Source organism: Balaenoptera physalus (assembly GCF_965194825.1).
Source record: "Balaenoptera physalus genome assembly, chromosome: 6".
In the NCBI taxonomy this organism is placed as follows: domain Eukaryota; kingdom Metazoa; phylum Chordata; class Mammalia; order Artiodactyla; family Balaenopteridae; genus Balaenoptera; species Balaenoptera physalus.
In genome coordinates, this window is record NC_138885.1 from 52,489,338 (window position 1) to 52,510,687 (window position 21,350).

The following is a 21,350-nucleotide window of genomic DNA, read 5'->3' on the forward strand; positions in this document are numbered from 1 at the left end:
TTGCTCTTAAAGAAAATGTTTCTGCTACAACAAGATCCTACTGTAGAGCACGGGGAATTACATTCAGTATACTGAGATAAACCATAATAGAAAAGAATATAAAAAAGAAGGTCTATATGAGTATAACTGAGTCACTTTGCTGTACAGCAGAGATGGGCACAACACTGTCAATCAACTGTACTTCAGTTAAAAAAAGGTTCCGCTTTATCACCTTAAACCACATGATATTCATCTTTTTTTTATTTTAATTTTTTTAACATCTTTATTGGAGTATAATTGCTTCACAGTGTTGTGTTAGTTTCTGCTGTATAACAAAGTGAATCAGCTATACATATACATATATCCCCATATCTCCTCCCTCTTGCACCTCCCTCCCATCCTCCCTATCCCACCCCTCTAGGTGGTCACAAAGCACCGAGCTGATCTCCCTGTGCTATGCGGCTGCTTCCCACTAGCTATCTATTTTACATTTGGTAGTGTATGTATGTCAATGCCACGCTCTCACTTTGTCCCAGCTTACCCTTCCCCCTCCCCGTGTCCTCAAGTCCATTCTCTACATCTGCGTCTTTATTCCTGTCCATCAGAACCATTTTTTTTTTAGATTCCATATATATGTGTTAGCATACGGTTATTTGTTTTTCTCTTTCTGACTTACTTCACTCTGTATGACAGATTCTAGGTCCATCCACCTCACTACAAATAACTCAATTTTGTTTCTTTTTATGGCTGAGTAATATTCCATTGTATATATGTGCCACATCTTCTTTATCCATTCATCTGTCTGTGGACACTTAGGTTGCTTCCATGTCCTGGCTATTGTAAATAGTGCTGCAATGAACATTGTGGTACATGACTCTTTTGGAATTATGGTTTTCTCAGGGTATATGCCCAGTAGTGGGATTGCTGGGTCATATGGTAGTTCTATTTTTAGTTTTTTAAGGAACCTCCATACTGTTCTCCATAGTGACTGTATCAATTTACATTCCCACCAACAGTGCAAGAGGGTCCCCTTTTCTCCACACCCTCTCCAGCATCTGTTTGCAGATTTTTTGATGGCCATTCTAACTGGTGTGAGGTGATACCTCATTGTAGTTCTGATTTGCATTTCTCTAATGATTAGTGATGTTGAGCATCCTTTCATGTGTTTGTTGGCAATCTGTATATCTTCTTGGGAGAAATGTCTATTTAGGTCTTCTGCCCATTTTTGGATTGGGTTGTTTGTTTTTTTGATATTGAGCTGCATGAGCTGCTTGTATATTTTGGAGATTAATCCTTTGTCAGTTGCTTTGTTTGCAAATATTTTCTCCCATTCTGAGGGTTGTCTTTTCGTCTTGTTTATGGTTTCCTTTGCTGTGCAAAAGCTTGTTTCATTAGGTCCCATTTGTTTATTTTTGTTTTTATTTCCATTCCTCTAGGAGGTGAGTCAAAAAGGATCTTGCTGTGGTTTATGTCATAGAGTGTTCTGCCTATGTTTTCCTCTAAGAATTTTATAGTGTCTGGCCTAACATTTAGGTCTTTAATCCATTTTGAGTTTAGTTTTGTATATGGTGTTAGGGAGTGTTCTAATTTCATTCTTTGACATGTAGTTTTCCCAGCACCACTTACTGAAGAGGCTCTCTTTTCTCCATTGTATATTCTTGACTCCTTTATCTCAAAAATAAGTTGACCATATGTGCGTGGGTTTATCTCTGGGCTTTCTATCCTGTTCCATTAATCTGTATGTCTGTTTTTGTGCCAGTACCACACTGTCTTGATTACTGTATCTTTGTAGTAGAGTCTGAAGTCAGGGAGCCTGATTCCTCCAGCTCCGTTTTCTTTCTCAAGATGGCTTTGGCTATTCGGGGTCTTTTGTGTCTCCATACAAATTGTGAAATTTTTTGTTCTAGTTCTGTGAAAAATGCCAGTGGTAGTTTGATAGGGATTGCGCTGAATCTGTAGATTGCTTTGGGTAGTATAGTCATTTTCACAATGTTGATTCTTCCAATCCAAGAACATGGTATATCTCTCCATCTGTTTGTACCATCTTTAATTTCTTTCATCAGTGTCTTATAGTTTTCTGCATACAGGTCTTTTGTGTCCTTAGGTAGGTTTATTCCTAGGTATTTTACTCTTTTTGTTGCAGTGGTAAATGGGAGTGTTTCCTTAATTTCTCTTTCAGATTTTTCATCATTAGTGTATAGGAATGCAAGAGATTTCTGTGCATTAATTTTGTATCCTGCAACTTTACCAAATTCATTGATTAGCTCTAGTAGTTTTCTCGTAGCATCTTTAGGATTCTCTGTATAGTATCATGTTATCTGCAAACAGTGACAGTTTTACTACTTCTTTTCCGATTTGGATTCCTTTTACTTCTTTTTCTTCTCTGATGGCTGTGGCTAAAACTTCCAAAACTATGTTGAATAATAGTGGTGAGAGTGGGCAACCTTGTCTTGTTCCTGATCTTAGAGGAAATGCCTTCAGTTTTTCACCATTGAGAATGATGTTGGCCATGGGTTTGTCATATATGGCCTTCACTATGTTGAGGTAGGTTTCCTTTGTGCCTACTTTCTTGAGAGTTTTTATCACAAATTGGTGTTGAATTTTGTCAAAAGCTTTTTCTGCATCTATTGAGATGATCATATGTAAACCACATGATATTCATCTTTAATAACTTTCTCCAAAAGGAATATCCCAAACTATAGAAGCACCACTCAAAAGAAATTAAATTACTGCTATATATTTGTGTAGCCTTTACTGATTCCTCTAGCCAAGGGAGAGCAGCATCTGATTGATTGATTAAATAGATAAATAAATACAATTTATTCTCTCACCTTCTCTAAGTCCCCAAGTTCTTAGAGAAGGATTTTGTCTGTCCCATTAGTTAGGCTCTAGACCTTCAAGAAAACTGACTTTTAAATAAGTAAGATTTTTTTTAAAACTGTTTACCACTCAAGTGTGAACTGTACAACTACATTTGCTTCAACATGCTAGAGCATTTTTATGGGACTTTTGTATTTTGAGTCAAAGCACTCTACTGTTAGTGGAGACTGAACAGGTGTCCATACATTGGAAGCCTGGCCCAGCCATTGGACGTGTTCATAACACCGAGAGAACATGATTAGGGCAAAAACCTCTTACATAACAGCCAAAGTCATCCTCCCAGGCGCCTCGAAAACTAAACTAAAACCCCAAATCTTAAGTGAGGTCAGCAGTGCCCTTGTAAGCCTCTCACTGGCAGCTCTCGTGGGAACCAGGCACTGGGCAGCTCTGATACCTGAGGAGCGAGGCCACCATGCTGGGGAGCACAGGGCCTGAGGGTGCTGGGCCCCAGAGCCAGACTACTGGGCGTCCACACGGCTCCCCATCCTGACCTGGGTGATCCCACATGTGTCACATAAAATCGCCACCTTGGGGCTTCCCTGGTGGCGCAGTGGTTGAGAATCTGCCTGCCAATGCAGGGGACACGCGTTCGAGCCCTGGTCTGGGAAGATCCCACATGCCGCAGAGCAACTAGGCCCGTGAGCCACAACTACTGAGCCTGCACGTCTGGAGCCTGTGCTCCACAGCAAGAGAGGCCGCGACAGTGAGAGGCCTGCGCACCGCGATGAAGAGTGGCCCCCGCTCGCCGCAACTAGAGGAAGCCCTCGCACAGAAACGAAGACCCAACACAGCCATAAATAAATAGATAGATAGATAGATAGATAGATAGATAGATAGATAGATAGATAGATAGATAAATGAATAAATAAATCGCCACCTTGGTTTCCTCGTTTATAAGATATGGATAGCACCATCCTGTATCTCAAAGGGTTACTGTGAAAATAAAGAGTTACTGTATGTAAAATGCTTCATATGATGCCTACCACACAGTAAGTGTTCAAGAGTAGCTGGTTACTATTAGAGTTCAGAACAGTTCTGCGTTCAGTTACAGCCCCAAAGTTTGTAATTTAATATCTTTTTCAGGTAGTTTCCTTCACTTCCAATTGGTCTCAAGGAATTCTGACTGATTAAATGGTTAAGCAGTCCCTTTTAAGAGTATGTGACAGACAGTTCTGGAGATGGAGGGTGGTGACAGGTGCACAATATGATTGTACTTAAATCTCGCTTATATGAGTAAAATGGTCAACTTAATGGCTATTGTACCATTTTTTTTAGTGCTATAATCGCTCTTAAAAATTTATTTTATTGCAGTATAGTTGATTTACAATGTGTTAATTTCTGCTGTACAGCACAGTGATTCAGTTATACATATATATATATGCTTTTTCATATTCTTTTCTATTATGGTTTATCACAGGATATTGACTATCCCTGTGCAATACAGTAGGACCTTGTTGTTTATCCATCCTCTATATATTAGTTTGCCACTGCTAATTCTGAACTCCCCATCCTTCCCTCCCCTACTCCCCTCTCCCTTGGCAACCACAAGTCTGTTCTCTATGTCTGTGAGTCTGTTTTTGTTTCATAGATAAGTTCATTTGTGTCATATTTTAGATGTAAGTGATATCATATGTACCATAATTTTTTTTTAAAAGAGTGTAAGATGAGACTTTGGAGTGAAATTGTCGTATTAACTGAAACTCCCTGGTTTCAGTCATGAGGAAAAGGATGCTCAGAAACATACAACTTTGGCGCGAAGTCACAGAGTGGGCCTCTACTGATGCTGAGAGTAGAAACCGGCTTCCCAAACTCCCAGACACTGTTCCAACCACCAAACAGAGCCTCCCGTCATTCACTTATCTGCTGACTTCTACACCAGACACAGCAGAAGGAAGAGCTGAAATCCAAACTAGTCATTGGAAAGATAGCATTTTGGGGGGGATAAACAATGAGGGCCCAGCATTTTATACGTGTGTGTGTGTATAATTTAATTATGTATTTCGAGGGGGCTAGAGTTAGTTAGCAATACTCAAGGGTGGGGGAAATCATGATCTGATATTCAAAACAATCTTTTGATAGAAAAGAAAATGTCACAGAAAACAAAGTCTCTACATCCAAAAAACTGCTAAGGCAGGGAAAGAAGTTTAACCAAAAAAGGTGGTCCATTTCTACAAGCTGTCCAACTAAGAGGACCGACTACACAGTAAAATTAATCCATATAGCTGTAATTATGATGAGGGTAATAAGATCTCATGAATTCACAATTTCCATGGATCATTATGTAGTAAGAAGTGGACAATGTTTTGCCTTCTGTGATCACACTAAGGGAACCTAACTTCTCTCACATGAATCATATTGCAAAGGTGACTTTCAAATTTCCTGTGTGATTAAATCCAATTTAATCAATATTTACTAAGCACCTACCACGTGCAGGGAACTGTCCTCAGGACTGGGTGTGAAAGCAAACACAATGGACATAGTTCTTGTCCTGGGTGTACAGTGGAGTGGTATCACAGGTCGTTTAACTCAAGAGCATGGATAAAGTGACTACTTGCATAGCATGGCAACATCTAGAGCGTTTTGCTCAATGAGCCCATAAGCCCATGAGCCCACGAGAAGAGAGGGGCTGCCTGAACATGCCCTTCCTTCAGTGAGTCTCAGACCCCACGTGCTTCTCAGAGTACGTGCACCTGCCCGTTAAGAGTACTTCTACTGTTTAAAGATAAGTACTTCTTGTACATCATGACTTTTTAACACAGCCAGTGGTTTATCTGTTACCCAACCTCAGTCTGTTCCAGTGTCAGAGGAAAAATTGGGACATTTAAAGGTAATTTTGACTGTAGATGAATTTTCACCTCACCCTATGACTCTAGAATCTAAGAAGCAATTCCATGAGCTAACTACCATGTGGTTAAGAGTTAGACCATCCGGTGTGATTCTCAGCTCCATTATTTAACCTGCTGGGTGATGTTAACCTCTTTGTACCTCCGTTACCGTATCAGTTATAACCAGGAAAATAATATCTGCCCTCTTACGGTCATGGTGAAGATTAAATGAGAAAATGTGCATGACACAAAGCAGTGCTTACTGCATAGTAACTTGTCATTGCTGTTGTTAACACACATGCATCTAACTGCAATACAAGGCGGTGCACGGTAAGAGTTACATAGGAGGTAAAAAGTGCAGGAGTGCAGAAAAGCCCAAGTAAATCCCTTGGGAGAGTCTGGAGGGGAACTAAGAAGTTTTGATGAAGGAAGGAGTGGGTGGAGGGTGGAATGGGGATAGTGGGTGACCAAGAGCAACATGAATGGAGACACAGACAGCTGACTGTTCAAGGGCAATCCCAAGGAGTGACAAATATTGGAGCTGGCTGCATGTGGGCATATTTGTACAGGAAGTAGCAGAGTCCTCTTGGGACCCCAAAATAGGGAGTCTGGAATGCCAGGCCCAGAAGTCACAAATGTTGCGAGCGATGTGGGAGTCATCAAAGACACTCTGAGCAGAAGTGTCTCAGCTCCCCAGTGGAAGATAATTCAGTGTGGCGAGATGGACTGGAAAGGGGAGCCCCATAGCAACGATACAAGTGAGGAGGCTAGGTGATGGCGAGTGTGCCAGGGGGAAGGGAAGGGGAGAAAATGACAACAGCAACTGAGACAAGTCTGAGATGGAACATACCACCAAACTGTTGAAGCAAAGCTTTGGACAACTGTCAAACCGTGATTTGTAGACAACCTGACTCAGGCTTAATACTAAACTGGCAATACTGGAATAGAAATAAATTCTGGCAATGGCCTTCCTATAAGCCAAACCTGATCCTGTAGCCATGAAGTGGCCAATATTATCCTATAAAGAGTCCAATTCTATAGAAACTTTATAGCCACTATTCACAAAGCACTCCAGGCAGCATTCATCATATATGTATTAGTATAAACACATGTAGAAAAACTTTTCAAAGACAAAGATGTCAACGGGCTAAAGGAATATTCTAACCCTTTATAGTTCCATAGCAGTATTTCAATGGGCTCTTCACATATTTCACAAATGTTTCCAAGCTTTAGTTTCCAAATTAAAATGTATGCTAAATCCTTCTCTAAATCTGGGCTTTAAAAACGATGCCTTGTTTGAAGGAATGTGCATTTAATTACTATATCCCTGGGAGCTATGAATCTCTAGGAAATCGTCCAAAGATCTTTCTTAGTTTGATTCAAGTAATAAATATTCAAAAAGGGTGGGGTAAACAGAACTACAGAGGAAGCCTTGAAGTGAACAATATGGGGCAAATTTTTGTTATTTAAATAACAACCTGCAGAGGAAGACTTAGCAATAACAATTTCCTTTTCATCATCCAGAGAATCTTCAAACTTAGCTTCTTTGCAGACTTACACAAGAAATTCATGTGAAAAGAAAATTAAACAGTGTATAAATGCTGATGGTCCCTATGTCACCATTTAGGAGAGACTTGCGAATTCAGACACACCAAATCTGAGAGGGCAAAGGCAGGCAATTATTTCTTCCTAGAAAAAAATTCATGAAGGGATTATTTCTGTACTTACCTAAAATATTCTCATGCCTCAGCATCACAGTGTTGTACAATTCTGTTTCCCTGAACCACGACTTCTCATCCCGGGAGGAGAAGATCTTCACAGCGACATTCTCCCCTTGCCAGCTGCCCCTCCACACCTCACCATACCTGCCTTTCCCTGTGGAAAGCAACACAGAGGTGACATTGGACAGTAGGACAGGACAGGTAGCCAGCGAACTTCACGCTAGCAACTCTTAATCCCTCCCATGGAAAAACACAACTCAGGGGTATAAATACCACTACTTTTTGCCTGTAAAGACATCCAAAAATAAGGTGGAAACTGCCCCTCCCGGCCACCCTACTGTGCTATCAAATGAAACACTCTCAGAATCTGCATCTGTACAATGAGCTGGTAATTACAAAGTTTACATTTACATTCCTCTGTGAAAAGGTATGAAATGCATATGGTTTGTAAAAGCACATGAAAGTTAGTAAAACTTAGACAATGGTACAGATTATTAGATTTCACTGTTGATGAAAGCCAAAAAGCGTGTATGGGGCTTAACTGAGTAACTTACTTGATTCCTTCCCTTAATAAAGGATCAACATAGGCATTTTCTAAGAGTCCAAATTTGTGAATTTACATATGCATTTATATTTTTCACAAAGGAGATCATTAAGTTTGAGATATGCGTTCTGAAGGATTAACACACACACGCACACACACACACACAGAACAGTGCTGTGTAGGAGATCGACAGGCGGCCACTGCCATCCTTAAAGGATTTCTTGGCGGAGGATATGTTTCAAAAGAGGATTTGCAAAGTCTTAAACACATAATCCCAGAACAGTCCTGATTTCTGACACTGGTCATGGATGTTCGCTTGCAAGACAGTCCCTGTGATGCCACAAGTGGGTGACACTGAAAAGGCCACTTGGAGAAGACATTTTCAAAAAACGGTGATGAGCTGTGATCTGATCTGAGGAGTTCGTGCCCCCTCCTGCAGCCCCAGCACAACTGTCAGCTTGTCAACTACATGCTCCTGCTCCCGTTTTTCTCCTTAATGACAGGCAGGTGATCAGGGAGGTTGGGAGGAGGAGGGAATTACCACGAGACTGTGGGGATCAACACGGGGTATGATCAAGGTGAAGAGAGACGCGGCACCTAGAAAACGATGCAGCAGGAGATACGAGTTGTAGGGCAGCGGGGCTTTCCACCAAGGCAAGTGGCTGCTGGGAATCCCAGCTGGTAATAAGCTGCTGCGGCACCACCTGTATATACAGGAATGCAGCTCTCTGCTGGAAAACTAAGTCGCTGAGAACCCAAACATGGAGAGAGAAAGCATGTCTGTCCAGGAGATTATGTCTGGACATAATCAAAACTGCTCAATCTAGATTCCCTTATGATAAGCAATGTCCCTACTAAATACCAGTGACTAATCCAAAAGAGCGTTAAATGAAGCCAGTAAGTGGTCTTTCGTGGGCCACTGTCAAGTCACAAAAATAGTATTTAGTGCAGGATTAATTTGAATAAAGTCATAGCAATTGCCCAGCATTTGTAGTTTAAGCTGAAGGCTAGTGCTAAGATCTACAAAATCGACTGCTACAAAAGGGAACGCTCATCTTTTCCTGCCTTTGGTTCCATTCTGTATCTTTATTTGCCCTTTGTCCTCATATTCTCATTAGGAAGGAGAGAAAAATATCCCAGAGCATTGTGGACATTACTATACAGTTGCCTTAAATCCTATTTTTTTTTAGAGGAAACAGAGATAGATGTCAGCGTAAGTAGACAGAATTGAAACAGAAACCAACTTAAATGGCTTTCAAAGGCTGTTAAGTTGTCAAATGCTTTTTGCAAATGCAACCTTATGCGGAAGTCCCTGAAAACAGAAGCAGAGCTGCCCAGAAGTCCTGGCCATGGAGACCCTAAAGGGGGGGTCCCTAAAACACCCGAAATTTGGAAATTCATTGATCACCATCTGTAACAACTGATCTAGTTAGTCCAACTTCTCGTGTTTTTCAACCAAAAATGGTAACATATTATCCAAACAGTTCATTACATATATTTTTATTCAAGCCTGTACTACATGAACACTAACTAGATGCTACTGAAAGGCATGGCTCTTTAGCACTGAACCAATAAAATGCTATAATTGAATATAAACTATTTCAAAAAATGCTGAAGAATATCTATACAACCGGAAACAGTATGCATTTTTAAAGGTGCAGTATTATTTTGCCCGTTGGACTCCGGGGTCCATCTCTGAGGACCGGTCATGAGGGCTGCTGCTCTGTGAATGGTGAGTGGCCATGGGACAGAAGGATGGGGGGTAATGTCCCCCTTCACTTCTTACCCCTACCCAGGTACCCTTGTTCATAAGCAAACAGGACATTAGCTGGTACAAGAGGACAACTCTGGCTGTAAGCAGTGAGCACGCCGGGGGCTTTTCCATTTTTAGTTTCTCTACACACAGTCCGCCGTGGAGGAGAAGCATGAAGTTGGATTTCAGAAACAGCTGCCGTAGCTACAGACGTAGAGAAAAGGCAACAGGCTCCTCCTGCTGGCCACCTGTGTGCCTGAAGGTGGCAGTCACTTTTCCTACCTCTGCCCACCACCCCCTTCCACTGCTGCATTTGGGGGTGTCCTGGTTTCCATGAAAACAGGAAGAAAAGTCAGAGGATAGCAGCCAAGTGGTGAAGGCAGCCTATGTTGGCTCGTCACCTCCCAAAAGCAAAAGATGATATGGCAGGAGCTGCAAAGCCAGCCCCCCAAAACTGGGAGAACCAGGAGAGTATGGAGATGTTTCTAATCCGTTATTGCTACTGTGGCCATCCCTGCATGCCATCTAAAGGAGAAATGAATGAAAACTGTCATGTGACTTGCAAATGCCCACCTCATAAAACTAAAACTAATAAAAATCAGGACTTTAAAAAAAAAAAGCATTTGCACCACCTCCTAGAGGGGCAATCCAGCAATATATAAGACAAGCCATAAAAAGTCACAAATTTTGACCCAGGAACCCCAATTCCTAGAAATTTATTCTGTGTACTCAAAAGAAGCAATGTGTGCAAAACATTTTTCAAACAGTATTGTTAAAGTTATCATGCAATAGACAATTACATAATCTTTAAAATACCTGTGATGTGTACAAATACATGAATATGTGTGTGAGCTTAAAACTGAAAACAGGGACAAATTATATACACACTATGATTATATCTATATACAAATACGTTCCAATATGGGAAAAAATGTGAGAGACCACAGAGAAATGTACACAGCTCTTGTTTAAATAAAGCAGTTATAAAGGGTAGCTTTGGTACATTTATTTCATTTTTTTTTAAGGCAGGGGAAGAGTGAGGAAGTATAAAATTGCAATAATCAAGTTGACTGTCCAAAAGCCGACTTACCTCAGATTCCCCAATGCCTATGGTCAGGAGCAGCCACGTTAGTTCATTTTCAAGCATTCCCATCATCCTGAAGGGTCTACTTAAAACTGAAATCTTTTGGCTGGGCACTCTGTATCCTGCCTAGTGGATAATAGTGGATACTAGTTCTTTGACAAGAACTTCACCAAGTTCAAGTGCTCCAACACAAGTCACAGATTAGAGGCATACTACCACATGGCTACCTCACATCTCCTGACGTTTAACAAGCAAGAGGCAACACGAAGCAGATTTTCCAAGGTCCATCCTACTTCTAGAACCACAGCACATCACCCGCAAAGAAAGGGAAAAAAGAATTACCAACACACTCCAGCAGTGTGATCTGACGGGCTACCGTTCTTTGTACCAGAAAAGGAAGACCAGAGCCGCTTCCCGACGTACACGAATGATCCAATAAATCCTGTGGTTCAAAACAAGGAGAAAGAGAAAGTATTGAGGAACTGCTCCCAGGTTAGAGTATGAGCGTGCACGTGGGTGTAACTGGCACGGAGGCAGCGGTCCTGGACACATGGCCTGTTCGTGTGCATGGAAAGCCCCACTGGAGGAAAAACTGGTTTTATTTCTTAGGAAAACCAGAAGCTAGCCCTTTCCCTAATATGGGATAGGTTTTCCTGAGGGATGAGTAGTCCTTTCTTGTATCCAGAGTTGTAGAAGAAAATATATAAAGAAAGAAGCTGAGTGGACAAAGTCAAAGATGTAAATTAAAAAGTCCAAGATGCAGGGCTGAGCCCAAGGGGAAACAGTAGCTAGAACAGCAAGTGGAGCAAAAATCAAAGGCCTTCAAGTCCAAGAGCTGAGCAACACTGACCATATTCGGCCCTGCTCAGAATACCTATCAAAGGATGCACTTTAGTTGGCATGCCAAGGAACTCTAATAAGGAACAAACAAATTAGGAATAAGGACCAAATGACTCTAATGTTGTTTGTCTTGTAAAGACTCCAATGGCCATCTGAGTCCTCAGACTGGTACATTCAAGCAGAGAGGGCTACCTGGATGGAGGTTGCTAGGTAGGTGGGGAACAAGAGTCACAAGATTAACACCACTATGACGTTTCTCTTTTTTTTGTTAACAGTTGTCTACTTTTAAAAAAAAAAAAAATTTTTTTTATTGAAAGACTCTTTAAATTCTGTAGTGCTTTACAATTTTCAAAAGTTTCTCACACATGATTTCATACACTGTATGTCATTCTTGATGTCAGTTACCCACAAAGCAGAGAGAAAAAATATGACTTTCATTGAAACATAAAACCATGCCCCAAATCTACTTCTAAAAATGAACACACTGCAAAAAAGATTCCCAATTAGTTCATTCATAAATTTCCCCTTCTTACTCTCAGTGCAAGCCAAGAAGCAGAAGCATTTTTGAATCAGGAATGGATTATCTATAATAAACAATATTGTGCCCATGGTGATCGTGGGAAGGTTGCAGTAATGTTGATCTAACACTCCCCAAAGCTGTCCTTTCCCAAACATTTTAGCTGGCCTGTTACATTAATACATTGCCTTGTTTGAGTTTCATTGTCTCTTACTTACTCTGAGCACCATTGTGAAGTACTGTTGATCAGCAAAATTACCAAAATCTGAACATCTAAAGGAAGAAATTTAGAATCCTTAAAAGCCGCAAAATGGATATTCAACAAGAAACTTAATGTAGATGAAGTAGAGTTTCACATCTCCCTCTTTTGCTGTTCGTTTTTCTCTTTATTCATTCAATTTTTTTGAGAGAATAATTCTGAAATTACTATAAAACTAATGTGTTGTTTTTTCATAATGTACAATCCTGGTTCTAAACCTAGTTCATAGACTTCAGGGCGGGCGGAATCAACCAAAGACTACCAAACATCTACTTCAACTCTTGGATCCCAAGACTTCTTTTTCAGTGTAGGAGAGCTGTTTAGTAAGGTACACATTGCTGAGTCATATAAATGAGAATATCACTTAAATAAGCAAGTATGTAGACCAATAATGACAACTTGTTTTAAACAGTGTTGTTTACTGTGTCATTATATCGTGATATACTGTCATCTAAAACGGTTGAGTTGAGAAGACTATTTTAGCATATTTGAAAGCACTGCTTTCAAAATTATAGAAGCCATTTAAATAATAATTTACACTAGAGATTCCTATCAGTGCCCAATGTGATTAGTTATGTTAGCAGTTCTGAGGAACAAAGTTCTGACTACTGCTAAAGTTTTGTCAAGATTCAGCCTTGTATCGTCCTTGCTCCTAACTCAATGAACTCAATTTAATTTGCCTTAAAACTTGCAACAAACTTCTAAGTACACTTCTAAAGAAAAACTATATTTTTCTACTTTTTGAATGAAATGTCCTTATCTCCTCTTTTCCCAGTTTCACTGTAGCACAATTAAATAGGTAGGTAAAAGGAAGCTATACAAGGTTCCTTCCCCTTTTCTTACATACAAAAAAGTACACTTGACTGTGGCCCAGTGACGGGGAAGGCAGTAGGATGGGATATTCCCCAGCCTGTATCAGCCACCATCAAATGTTTTAATAACTCGCCAAGGGCAGTAGTCCCGGTGTAGCACCTGAGCTACAAAGACTGGTGAGGGCAAGTCTTCTCCAGCAAAAAGCCTTAACTGCAGAACTCCCAGACACTTTTAAGTTTGTCGTCTAGCAGAACAAGACTTAATACAGATGATCTTATGTGATGGCATTAAATAACACTGAATCACATTAAAAGCTACCACCTTGACCATCTTTCAATTCATCAGTCAATGACAAGGAGAGTCTCGATTTAGTACTGGCATGACTTTAACATCTTTCTAACACAAATCTTCACCTTTTTTAAAGGGGGCATCCTACTCAGCACAGTACCCCTATAGAAAGTTATTACTTTTCCTTTCGGCACTTGATGGTAACCTATTCAGTAGCATGCAATCCCTTTTCTCACTTAAAAGTTTAAAGGTGCTTTAAAATTAACACTTGACAAACAATTTTAAAAAGTGAAAAAAGGAAGACAGTCGCTTTTTAATGCAATTTCATCATTTTAAAATGTGCAAAATAGTAACTTTGAAACATACAAACACAATGGTTCCACACCCTGTGCTAGGGTAGCTGCTAGCCATACGTTGACACTGAGACAGTGAAATGTGGCTGATCTGAACCGATATGTGCTGTACGTATAAAATATACAGATTTTGAAAATTTAGTTTAAAAAAAAAAGATGCAAAATATCTCATTAATAATTCTTTAATTATATGTTGAAATGATAATAATTATATATGTTAGTTAAGTATATTCTTAAAATTAATATCACCTGTGAGGTTTTTTTAACGTTTTTTAAGATGGCTACTAGAACATTTTAAATTACAGATGTGCCGCACGTGCATCTATTGCTATTGGACAGCACTGGTTTAACCAAATGAGTGCAGTCCACAAGGGGGCGGCACAGGAGCATGAAAAATTTAATAGCTGCTTTTTTGGATGTCAGGTTTTAAAAGTCTTAAATTACAGGGTGCTGAAATAATCTAGAGGGGAAAGTGATTTTTAATATTAAGCAAAAGGTGTTTTTTTTTGAAAGCGCTTTTACTGCTTAAAAATAGAGTAACTGAGTACCATAAATTCCAAGCCCTCCCCCACCATCAAAATTATAGGCAACCGTTGTCTGTCCCTGTCCCTTTACTCCCAAAAGAAAAATAACTACCAAGGATCGACTAAAATAAATCCACTCTCTCATTTAATGTAAATGTCTGTCTAAAATAAATGCTCTCATGTAAGGGAGACTAAACTCACACAGGGGTGCCGGCATATACTTGCTTAAGACGTAAGTGACCAGCAGCATGTGTGCACTCACTGTCCGGTCACCAGTTACTGGTTAGCATTTCGTGCTTGAAATAAAAGCATCTTCAGCCATCTTTGTTATGCTTGGGGTCCCCTGGGGCCACAAACTCACTGCTAACGTGCTGTCTCCGACATTGGTGGTGATGAGCCCTTCGATGGTGCCATACTCCACATCTCTGGGGTTGAGGCGTTCTTGGTTGCGCCTTTTAAATTTTCGGAGAGCAACTCCCAGCAGGCAGGCTAGAAGGCAGACTGCAAACACTACAGACAGAATGATGAGGCCAACCTCCAAGTGGAAATTCTGTGTTCCAGGAAAGGATTTCCCTGGAGATAGGAGAGAGAAGGGTAATTGGCTGTAAGGATCATTGTTTACTTATTATTTAGCATAACCAATGCCTAACAAGTAGCTCGCTCCTGATCCTGACCACATAGTCTCACAAGTCACAAAGTGTTGAAACTAAAAGACTTCCTAATACCTGGCCAACAGCCCAGTCATTTAACCATTATTCATTTAGACACAATAGGAGTTTGAAAAAATTCCACTGAGAACCAATTTATTAATGCATCTATGTGAAAAGTGTTTTTAAAATATAAAGTACTATACAAATCTCTGATACTATCCTTATTAACCTGGATTTGATCTGTAAGGATGTTTAACCATCAAACCCTTACAGACAGACACTATGCTGTAATATTCCTATGAGAAAGTGCTATCTGAGTTAAGACCAAATTATCCAATCTGTGGTCTCTCTCTTCAATGTATCTTGGATGTCTACTGCTGAATTCTCATTGCTATTTTTACATCATGATTTCTGCCTAGGAACCTATTCATTCACCTGTTCTCTAACTCGCTTATTCAACATTCATTCACTCACTCAAAACGTTCTATCATTGATTCACTCACTCACCTAATCACTCATTCACTCTCTGGCTCAGACATTATTACATACCCTTTCAAACATTTGTGCATTCACTTGAATACTCACATGTCACTCGAGCAAATATTCACTTTGCCTAGTGAGTTAAATCAAAGTTTCTCAGTTGCATAGTGAAGGTCCATAATTAAAAGATCCCAAGGCAATAATCACCTCTGAATTTCAGACCCTTTCCTGACATCACGTCACCAAGCCCTGTTCTTCCCCACGTATGCCTTACTCTTTCCACGTCCCTGGCCTCTTCAGCCATCCAATCTCAAGCCGAACTTCCTTTATAAATTTCTTTTAACTTTCCAAATCCAAATTAATCAACAACTTGGCACATGTCACTTGTATGATAAAGTGTAAAGCTAATTATGTACAGCATTAAATTATGAATATTGTGCCTCCTTAATTAAATCAGAAATTCCTTAAGAAAATAAACTCTGTGTTACAACTCTAATCTGGCAGAGTGTCCTGCAGATTAGAAACTTTTCATACTGCAGATATAATTTTTACGTGAATGCAGACATTTCTTCATGGTCCATCCACTCTATTAATAGCAATTTAACTCACAAGGTTTAAGAATTTATCCCATCAAGTACCCTTTTAGGTTTAACCATTAAATACTTGATCTCGCTTATAAAAACATCTCTTTTTATTAAAAAATCTTTTATTATTGAACCCTATCTGCTTATCAGACTTTAACCTTTTCTATATACCTTAAGGTCCTCACCATAACTTCAAAAATTATGAATTATGTAACATGATCTTGTATCAATTTTTTACATTTTTCTGTCTCCTTCCTTTCTGGCTGACATTTCTGGCCGTGGATGCTCTTAGTAGCCTCTCCTACCGTTTATTTCTTCTTTTGTGAGTGCAAAATTGATTAAGTATGTCTATTAAAAATGTAGCCTGCGCGACTGGAGCCTGTGCTCCGCAACAAGAGAGGCCGCGATAGTGAGAGGCCCGCACACCGCAATGAAGAGTGGCCCCCTCTTGCCACAACTAGAGAAAGCCCTCACACAGAAACAAAGACCCAATACAGCCAATAAATAAATAAATAAATAAATAAAAGCTTTCATCATTAAAAAAAAATTATGATTAAAAAAAAAAACTGTACGAGTAAATTTGGCTTGGACTGAGTCTACAAAGACCAAGGTACATTCATGTTTGTAGGGACTCTGAGATAGCAATTTAGGGCTCATTTTATGAGGAAACAGTTTCAGAGGAGGACTGAAATCCATATTGACTATAATACGGAGAAGATTCCACATAAACTACAAGGTTGATGTGAAATCTCACCCAGCTTCGAGTTTCGGTGACAGATTGCTGGGCATCAGATACAGGTTGTCTCCTTCCTCGTAAAGAAGGAAAGGTATTCCACTCAGACATCAGAGTCTTATGTTCCACTTTCCTCCCTACACGCTCAACATAGAGATGAGCATTTACGAAGCAGAACTGTTTCAGAAACTATGACATCACAGCTCCTTTCAGAAAAGGATGTCAGGAGCTGTTCACCTGCTCATGACCACCAAGAGAGATCTGGTCAGCCAAGCCATCCCCAAGGTAGACATCACCTTGCTCACTTTCCCGAAAACATCCATCCTCCTTGTAGATTCCAAAAGGCCACACCTTTCTCCTCCTCACCAGAGGGACTTCCCTTGTCACCCACTGTTGGAAGAGCAGGAGGAAAGCCTTGTGGCTACTTACATCTTTAACCCACACAGAATCAGGACAATACTAGCAAAAACCCTTGATCTAGAAATAGAGAAGTCCACGGGAACCTTTAGTGGGCAGCTGGGCCGTGATGTTCCTGTTACACCAGTCCCCTTGGCAGCACTCCACAGCTTGGCCAGGTGACGGCGGGGTCTTACAGGTCATCTTCCCCTGCTCATAGACCTGGAAGCAGCCTTTCTGGTAGACGTGGAAGCCATCGTTTATGCTCAGCGAGGAAAAGCACTGCTGGCCTTCACAGTGGTCCTCATTTCCACAGGAGAGGCCTTCACACACACACATGTAAAGTCTGGGGTTAACCTTGGGCTTCTCATCTGCAAAGGGAAGAGAGGAAGGAAAACAAAAAAATCACCGCATGGGTTTTAACCCCATTGGGGGAACGATACAGTCTCTCCAAGACCATTACAAACACGTTAACCGAAGTCAGGTGAAGTATCACCACTGGCCATGATTTCCATATTTCTGTTATCTTGTTAACTCTCAGCTGACCAACCACCAAATAATAATCGCTTCTCAAGATATGAATGTGTTTATATAAGCTAGGTACTCTTAAGAATGGTTATCACCTGTCCACAGGTTTCTGAAAATGAACTTCTCCCACTGTGGTTTTCATGGTATCTCTGGTCTGATGGGCTCTCACATCCCGATTCTTGAACCAAAATAAAATGTTTTACCAGAACATAATGCTCATCACCTTTATTTTGTGTTTTAAAAAAAGGCTCCTAAATATATGGCAGCTGTTAATACCAGCTCCCGTAGCTCCACACGAACCTCCATCAACTACTAATACAGGATTGCTGACGCTGCTGCCATCACCTGTCTGCTTCAGAGATACATCAGTATAGTAAGAGTTCACAAGGACGCACAGTCTATACTTACATATCCATATTATCAATATTTTCAGCTAAACGTCTAGATTAATTTTTCAGTAGTAGAACACTGAAGTTTTTACATTAATTACGAGATTAAACACTGCTTAAACATTTTCAACTGGCAGAAACAAGTTGGCACCACTTATTGAGGATGAGGGCACAAAAAGACAAAGGGAATAAAACAATGTTTGAACAGTAAGGTAACAGGTGGGACCAAAGGAACAGCCCACACAGGTGGCGGGTCCAAGGTGCAAGATGCATCATCAGTGAATCACACCTAACCAGACCTCCTAATTGCCTCTTTCTGAAAACACTCATTTGCAGTTTCATCTTTCAAATCACTCTTTCTTTTCCCCTCCTTTGTTAGAGTAATTAGTTCAGACTTGCTGGTCCCAACAGTTTCCACCAGTGGGGAAGGAAAGTGAAGACAGAATGTAAACAGCCAAGTCCTAGAGGCCACTGATTAGCTTGATGAGACCACTTTCACCAAAGCACTGTTCATATAAAGAGAGTCAGCTTTCAAAACTCCCTCCGAAGGTCTACAGCACAGACAGGCTGCCTTCTAATCCCCGAACCCTCTGTAGCAGGTCTGTGAGAGAACTGCTTCTTTCTTAAAATAACAGGTTGGATGGCTGTGCTTTCAAGAGGAGACCTTAAGGTAAGGTCTTTGAAAATGTCAAGTTCATTTACACAGATTTGTGTGGGTGTGTGTAGAGGTGTGGGTTATCTCAAAAAGAGAAAAAGCATTCTTCATCTTTCTTCTTCTCTCTTCAAAGGAGTGAAAAATAGTTCACTGCCCACTGTAATGTGGGTGCCTTGTCCCACAGAGTAAGGGCATGCAGACACACAGACACAAGCCTTCTATTTATAATTGACTTGCTAGGTCTTTTGAAAACCACAAGGGGCTCATCCAAGAGCAAAGACATGCCCGAAAGCAGAAAATCCAAAATAGCCGCTGACAGTGTATGTATGTCACCAGACTCACCCCCGAGGATCAAGAGCCCGCAGACATTTTTAATGAGCAATAACTTTAATGAGCCAAGGGACAGTCTTTATTTCTCCCTGCCTAGAGAAATCCAAGAGAAATTCCAGCACCAATCTATTTCTATGAGGATGAGAAACATATATATCTGTTGACATAATCCAGCAAAAAGTTTACACTTGCCAAAAGCAAGTTGAAAGATAATATTTCTAGGGAGTCTAGACATGCTTGCCACTCTCACATGGCACAAAGCTGGGCTGAGAGTTGCCAACTATGCTGCCCAACAGGTGATGATTCTTTGGAGGGAAACGGATGGGTGGGGTGAGGGGCAGAGTTAGTGGTGTCATATTGGTTTGTGATCACAGCAGCGAATTAAAAAGACTATATTCAAAAACTGCGGGGGCTTCCCTGGTGGCGCAGTGGTTGAGAATCGGCCTGCCAATGCAGGGGACACGGGTTCGAGCCCTGGTCTGGGAAGATCCCACATGCCGCGAAGCAACTAGGCCCATGAGCCACAATTACCGAGCCTGCGCATCTGGAGCCTGTGCTCCGCAACAAGAGAGGCCGCGATAGTGAGAGGCCCGTGCACCGCGATGAAGAGTGGCCCCCGCTTGCCACAACTAGAGAAGGCCCTCACACAGAAACGAAGACCCAACACAGCCATAAATTAATTAATTAATTAATTAATTAATTAATTTTAAAAACTGGGCAATAAGGCAATTTATGTAAATTTGAAACACAAACATGTATTTCAAAACCCTAAATAATTTTTAAAGGTCATTGATATCCAAAAATACATACTTAACACATTAAGGAGGTTGTACCTATTGATGCTGGGTTGGGGAGGTGGGGTTAGTGTTAGGATGAAGGGGTAAAGTGAGAATAATATAGGAGAAGAGCTGATCACAGGCTGATAATGAACTGAGGAGTACGAATCACTCACTCGCTGCACCTACGGCCCCCCAGGAACAACAGCAAACAGTAACTGTAGACCATACAGGGTTCACTCATCACTGATCCTACGGGAATGGATGGTCCAGGGTACCAAAGAATTAATGACACTCTGTGGTTCAAATAAAAAACTGTCAATTAAAAGAAATAAAATAACAACAATAATAATTTCCCTGGTGTGCCCTCAGAGTGAACTCTGCTCTTAAAGCTCCAGCCCAAACTGAACTCTAGGTGCACAGGTGCAAGAGGCCTACTGCCTTTCCAAGGTCTCTAGCTTGTGAAAGGATGTGGGGACTGTCTGACAGATGTTTAAACTGCAGCCTAGAGAATTTTGCCAGAACTGAGCAGCCTCAAGTAAATACCATCTTTAGTAAGATTCAACCCACTACAGGCAACTCTGCAGTGCACCCAGGCATAATGAGGTATAGATCTTAATCAGATCTTATCTTGTGGGGTCATAAACTAAGTCGAAAACCAAGGTTTTCATATCTTCCCCACCACAATCAGGAAAAAGGGAAAAAGAGGAAGAAAGACAGCTCAGTAATATGTAATAATTAACTCAATCCCTGCTATGGAGGGACCATAAGCCCAGTTCAGCAGTTAGCAAACGGGAAAGTACAAAACCGTCAACAACTTCGCTTCCTATTTTGCTTTTCACCAACATTTAATCTTCTTGAATCTGTATATTCCCATATAACTGATTAGCAGAGCCCTTCGTGAATCAATTCTTTTATATACAGCCAGATATAAATAAAGACCCTAAATTCACGAGAATGACCCCATACACCCATGCACATGTCTGCACGTACGCACACACTTCAGTTAAACGCCACTTTGGCAATTTCATCCGACAGAGTGGATTAGTCGAAGAGATGCCAAAAGGATTTTCTAAGCTAGGATTACTAATTCAACAAAGCAGGTTAAAAGCAAGGTAGTAACATTTTCAGATCTTAATATCCACAAGTCTAAGGAACACGGCAGGCCCCCCAAATGCCTATGACTCACTGTTTTGGTCTTGTTAAAATTTAGGAATAACCATAGCATGTGTGGGCCTGTGATATCTTATTTGGGGTAGCCTGGTGGGTCGGGGAGGTGTGAGAATTATCACAAAGCTTTTTTAGGGCCCCAAGCAAGGGTCTGTGGACCTCTAATCTCTCAGACCAGGATATAAATACTCTACACATCAGGGAACGCCGAGGAAGGATAATCACCTTCTGTGACTGATTTTCAACAGTCCAGGCAGGAAGCACCGCATCTGATATGAA

At 40.8% G+C, this 21,350-nt stretch overlaps 1 protein-coding gene across 2 annotated transcripts in view; it reads right to left on the minus strand.

Annotated features, from left to right (window-relative positions):
• ACVR1 (activin A receptor type 1) overlaps positions 1 to 21,350 on the minus strand; it is a 125,394-nt gene that overhangs the window by 19,256 nt on the left and 84,788 nt on the right. For both annotated transcript variants that reach the window (XM_082465074.1, XM_082465075.1), the window contains 4 exons: positions 17,331 to 17,594; positions 14,742 to 14,953; positions 11,129 to 11,228; positions 7,413 to 7,559 (listed from right to left, as the gene is read on the minus strand). In XM_082465074.1, the coding sequence (XP_082321200.1) occupies positions 7,413 to 7,559; positions 11,129 to 11,228; positions 14,742 to 14,953; positions 17,331 to 17,594 (723 nt within the window). The remainder of the gene's footprint in view (positions 1 to 7,412; positions 7,560 to 11,128; positions 11,229 to 14,741; positions 14,954 to 17,330; positions 17,595 to 21,350) is intronic.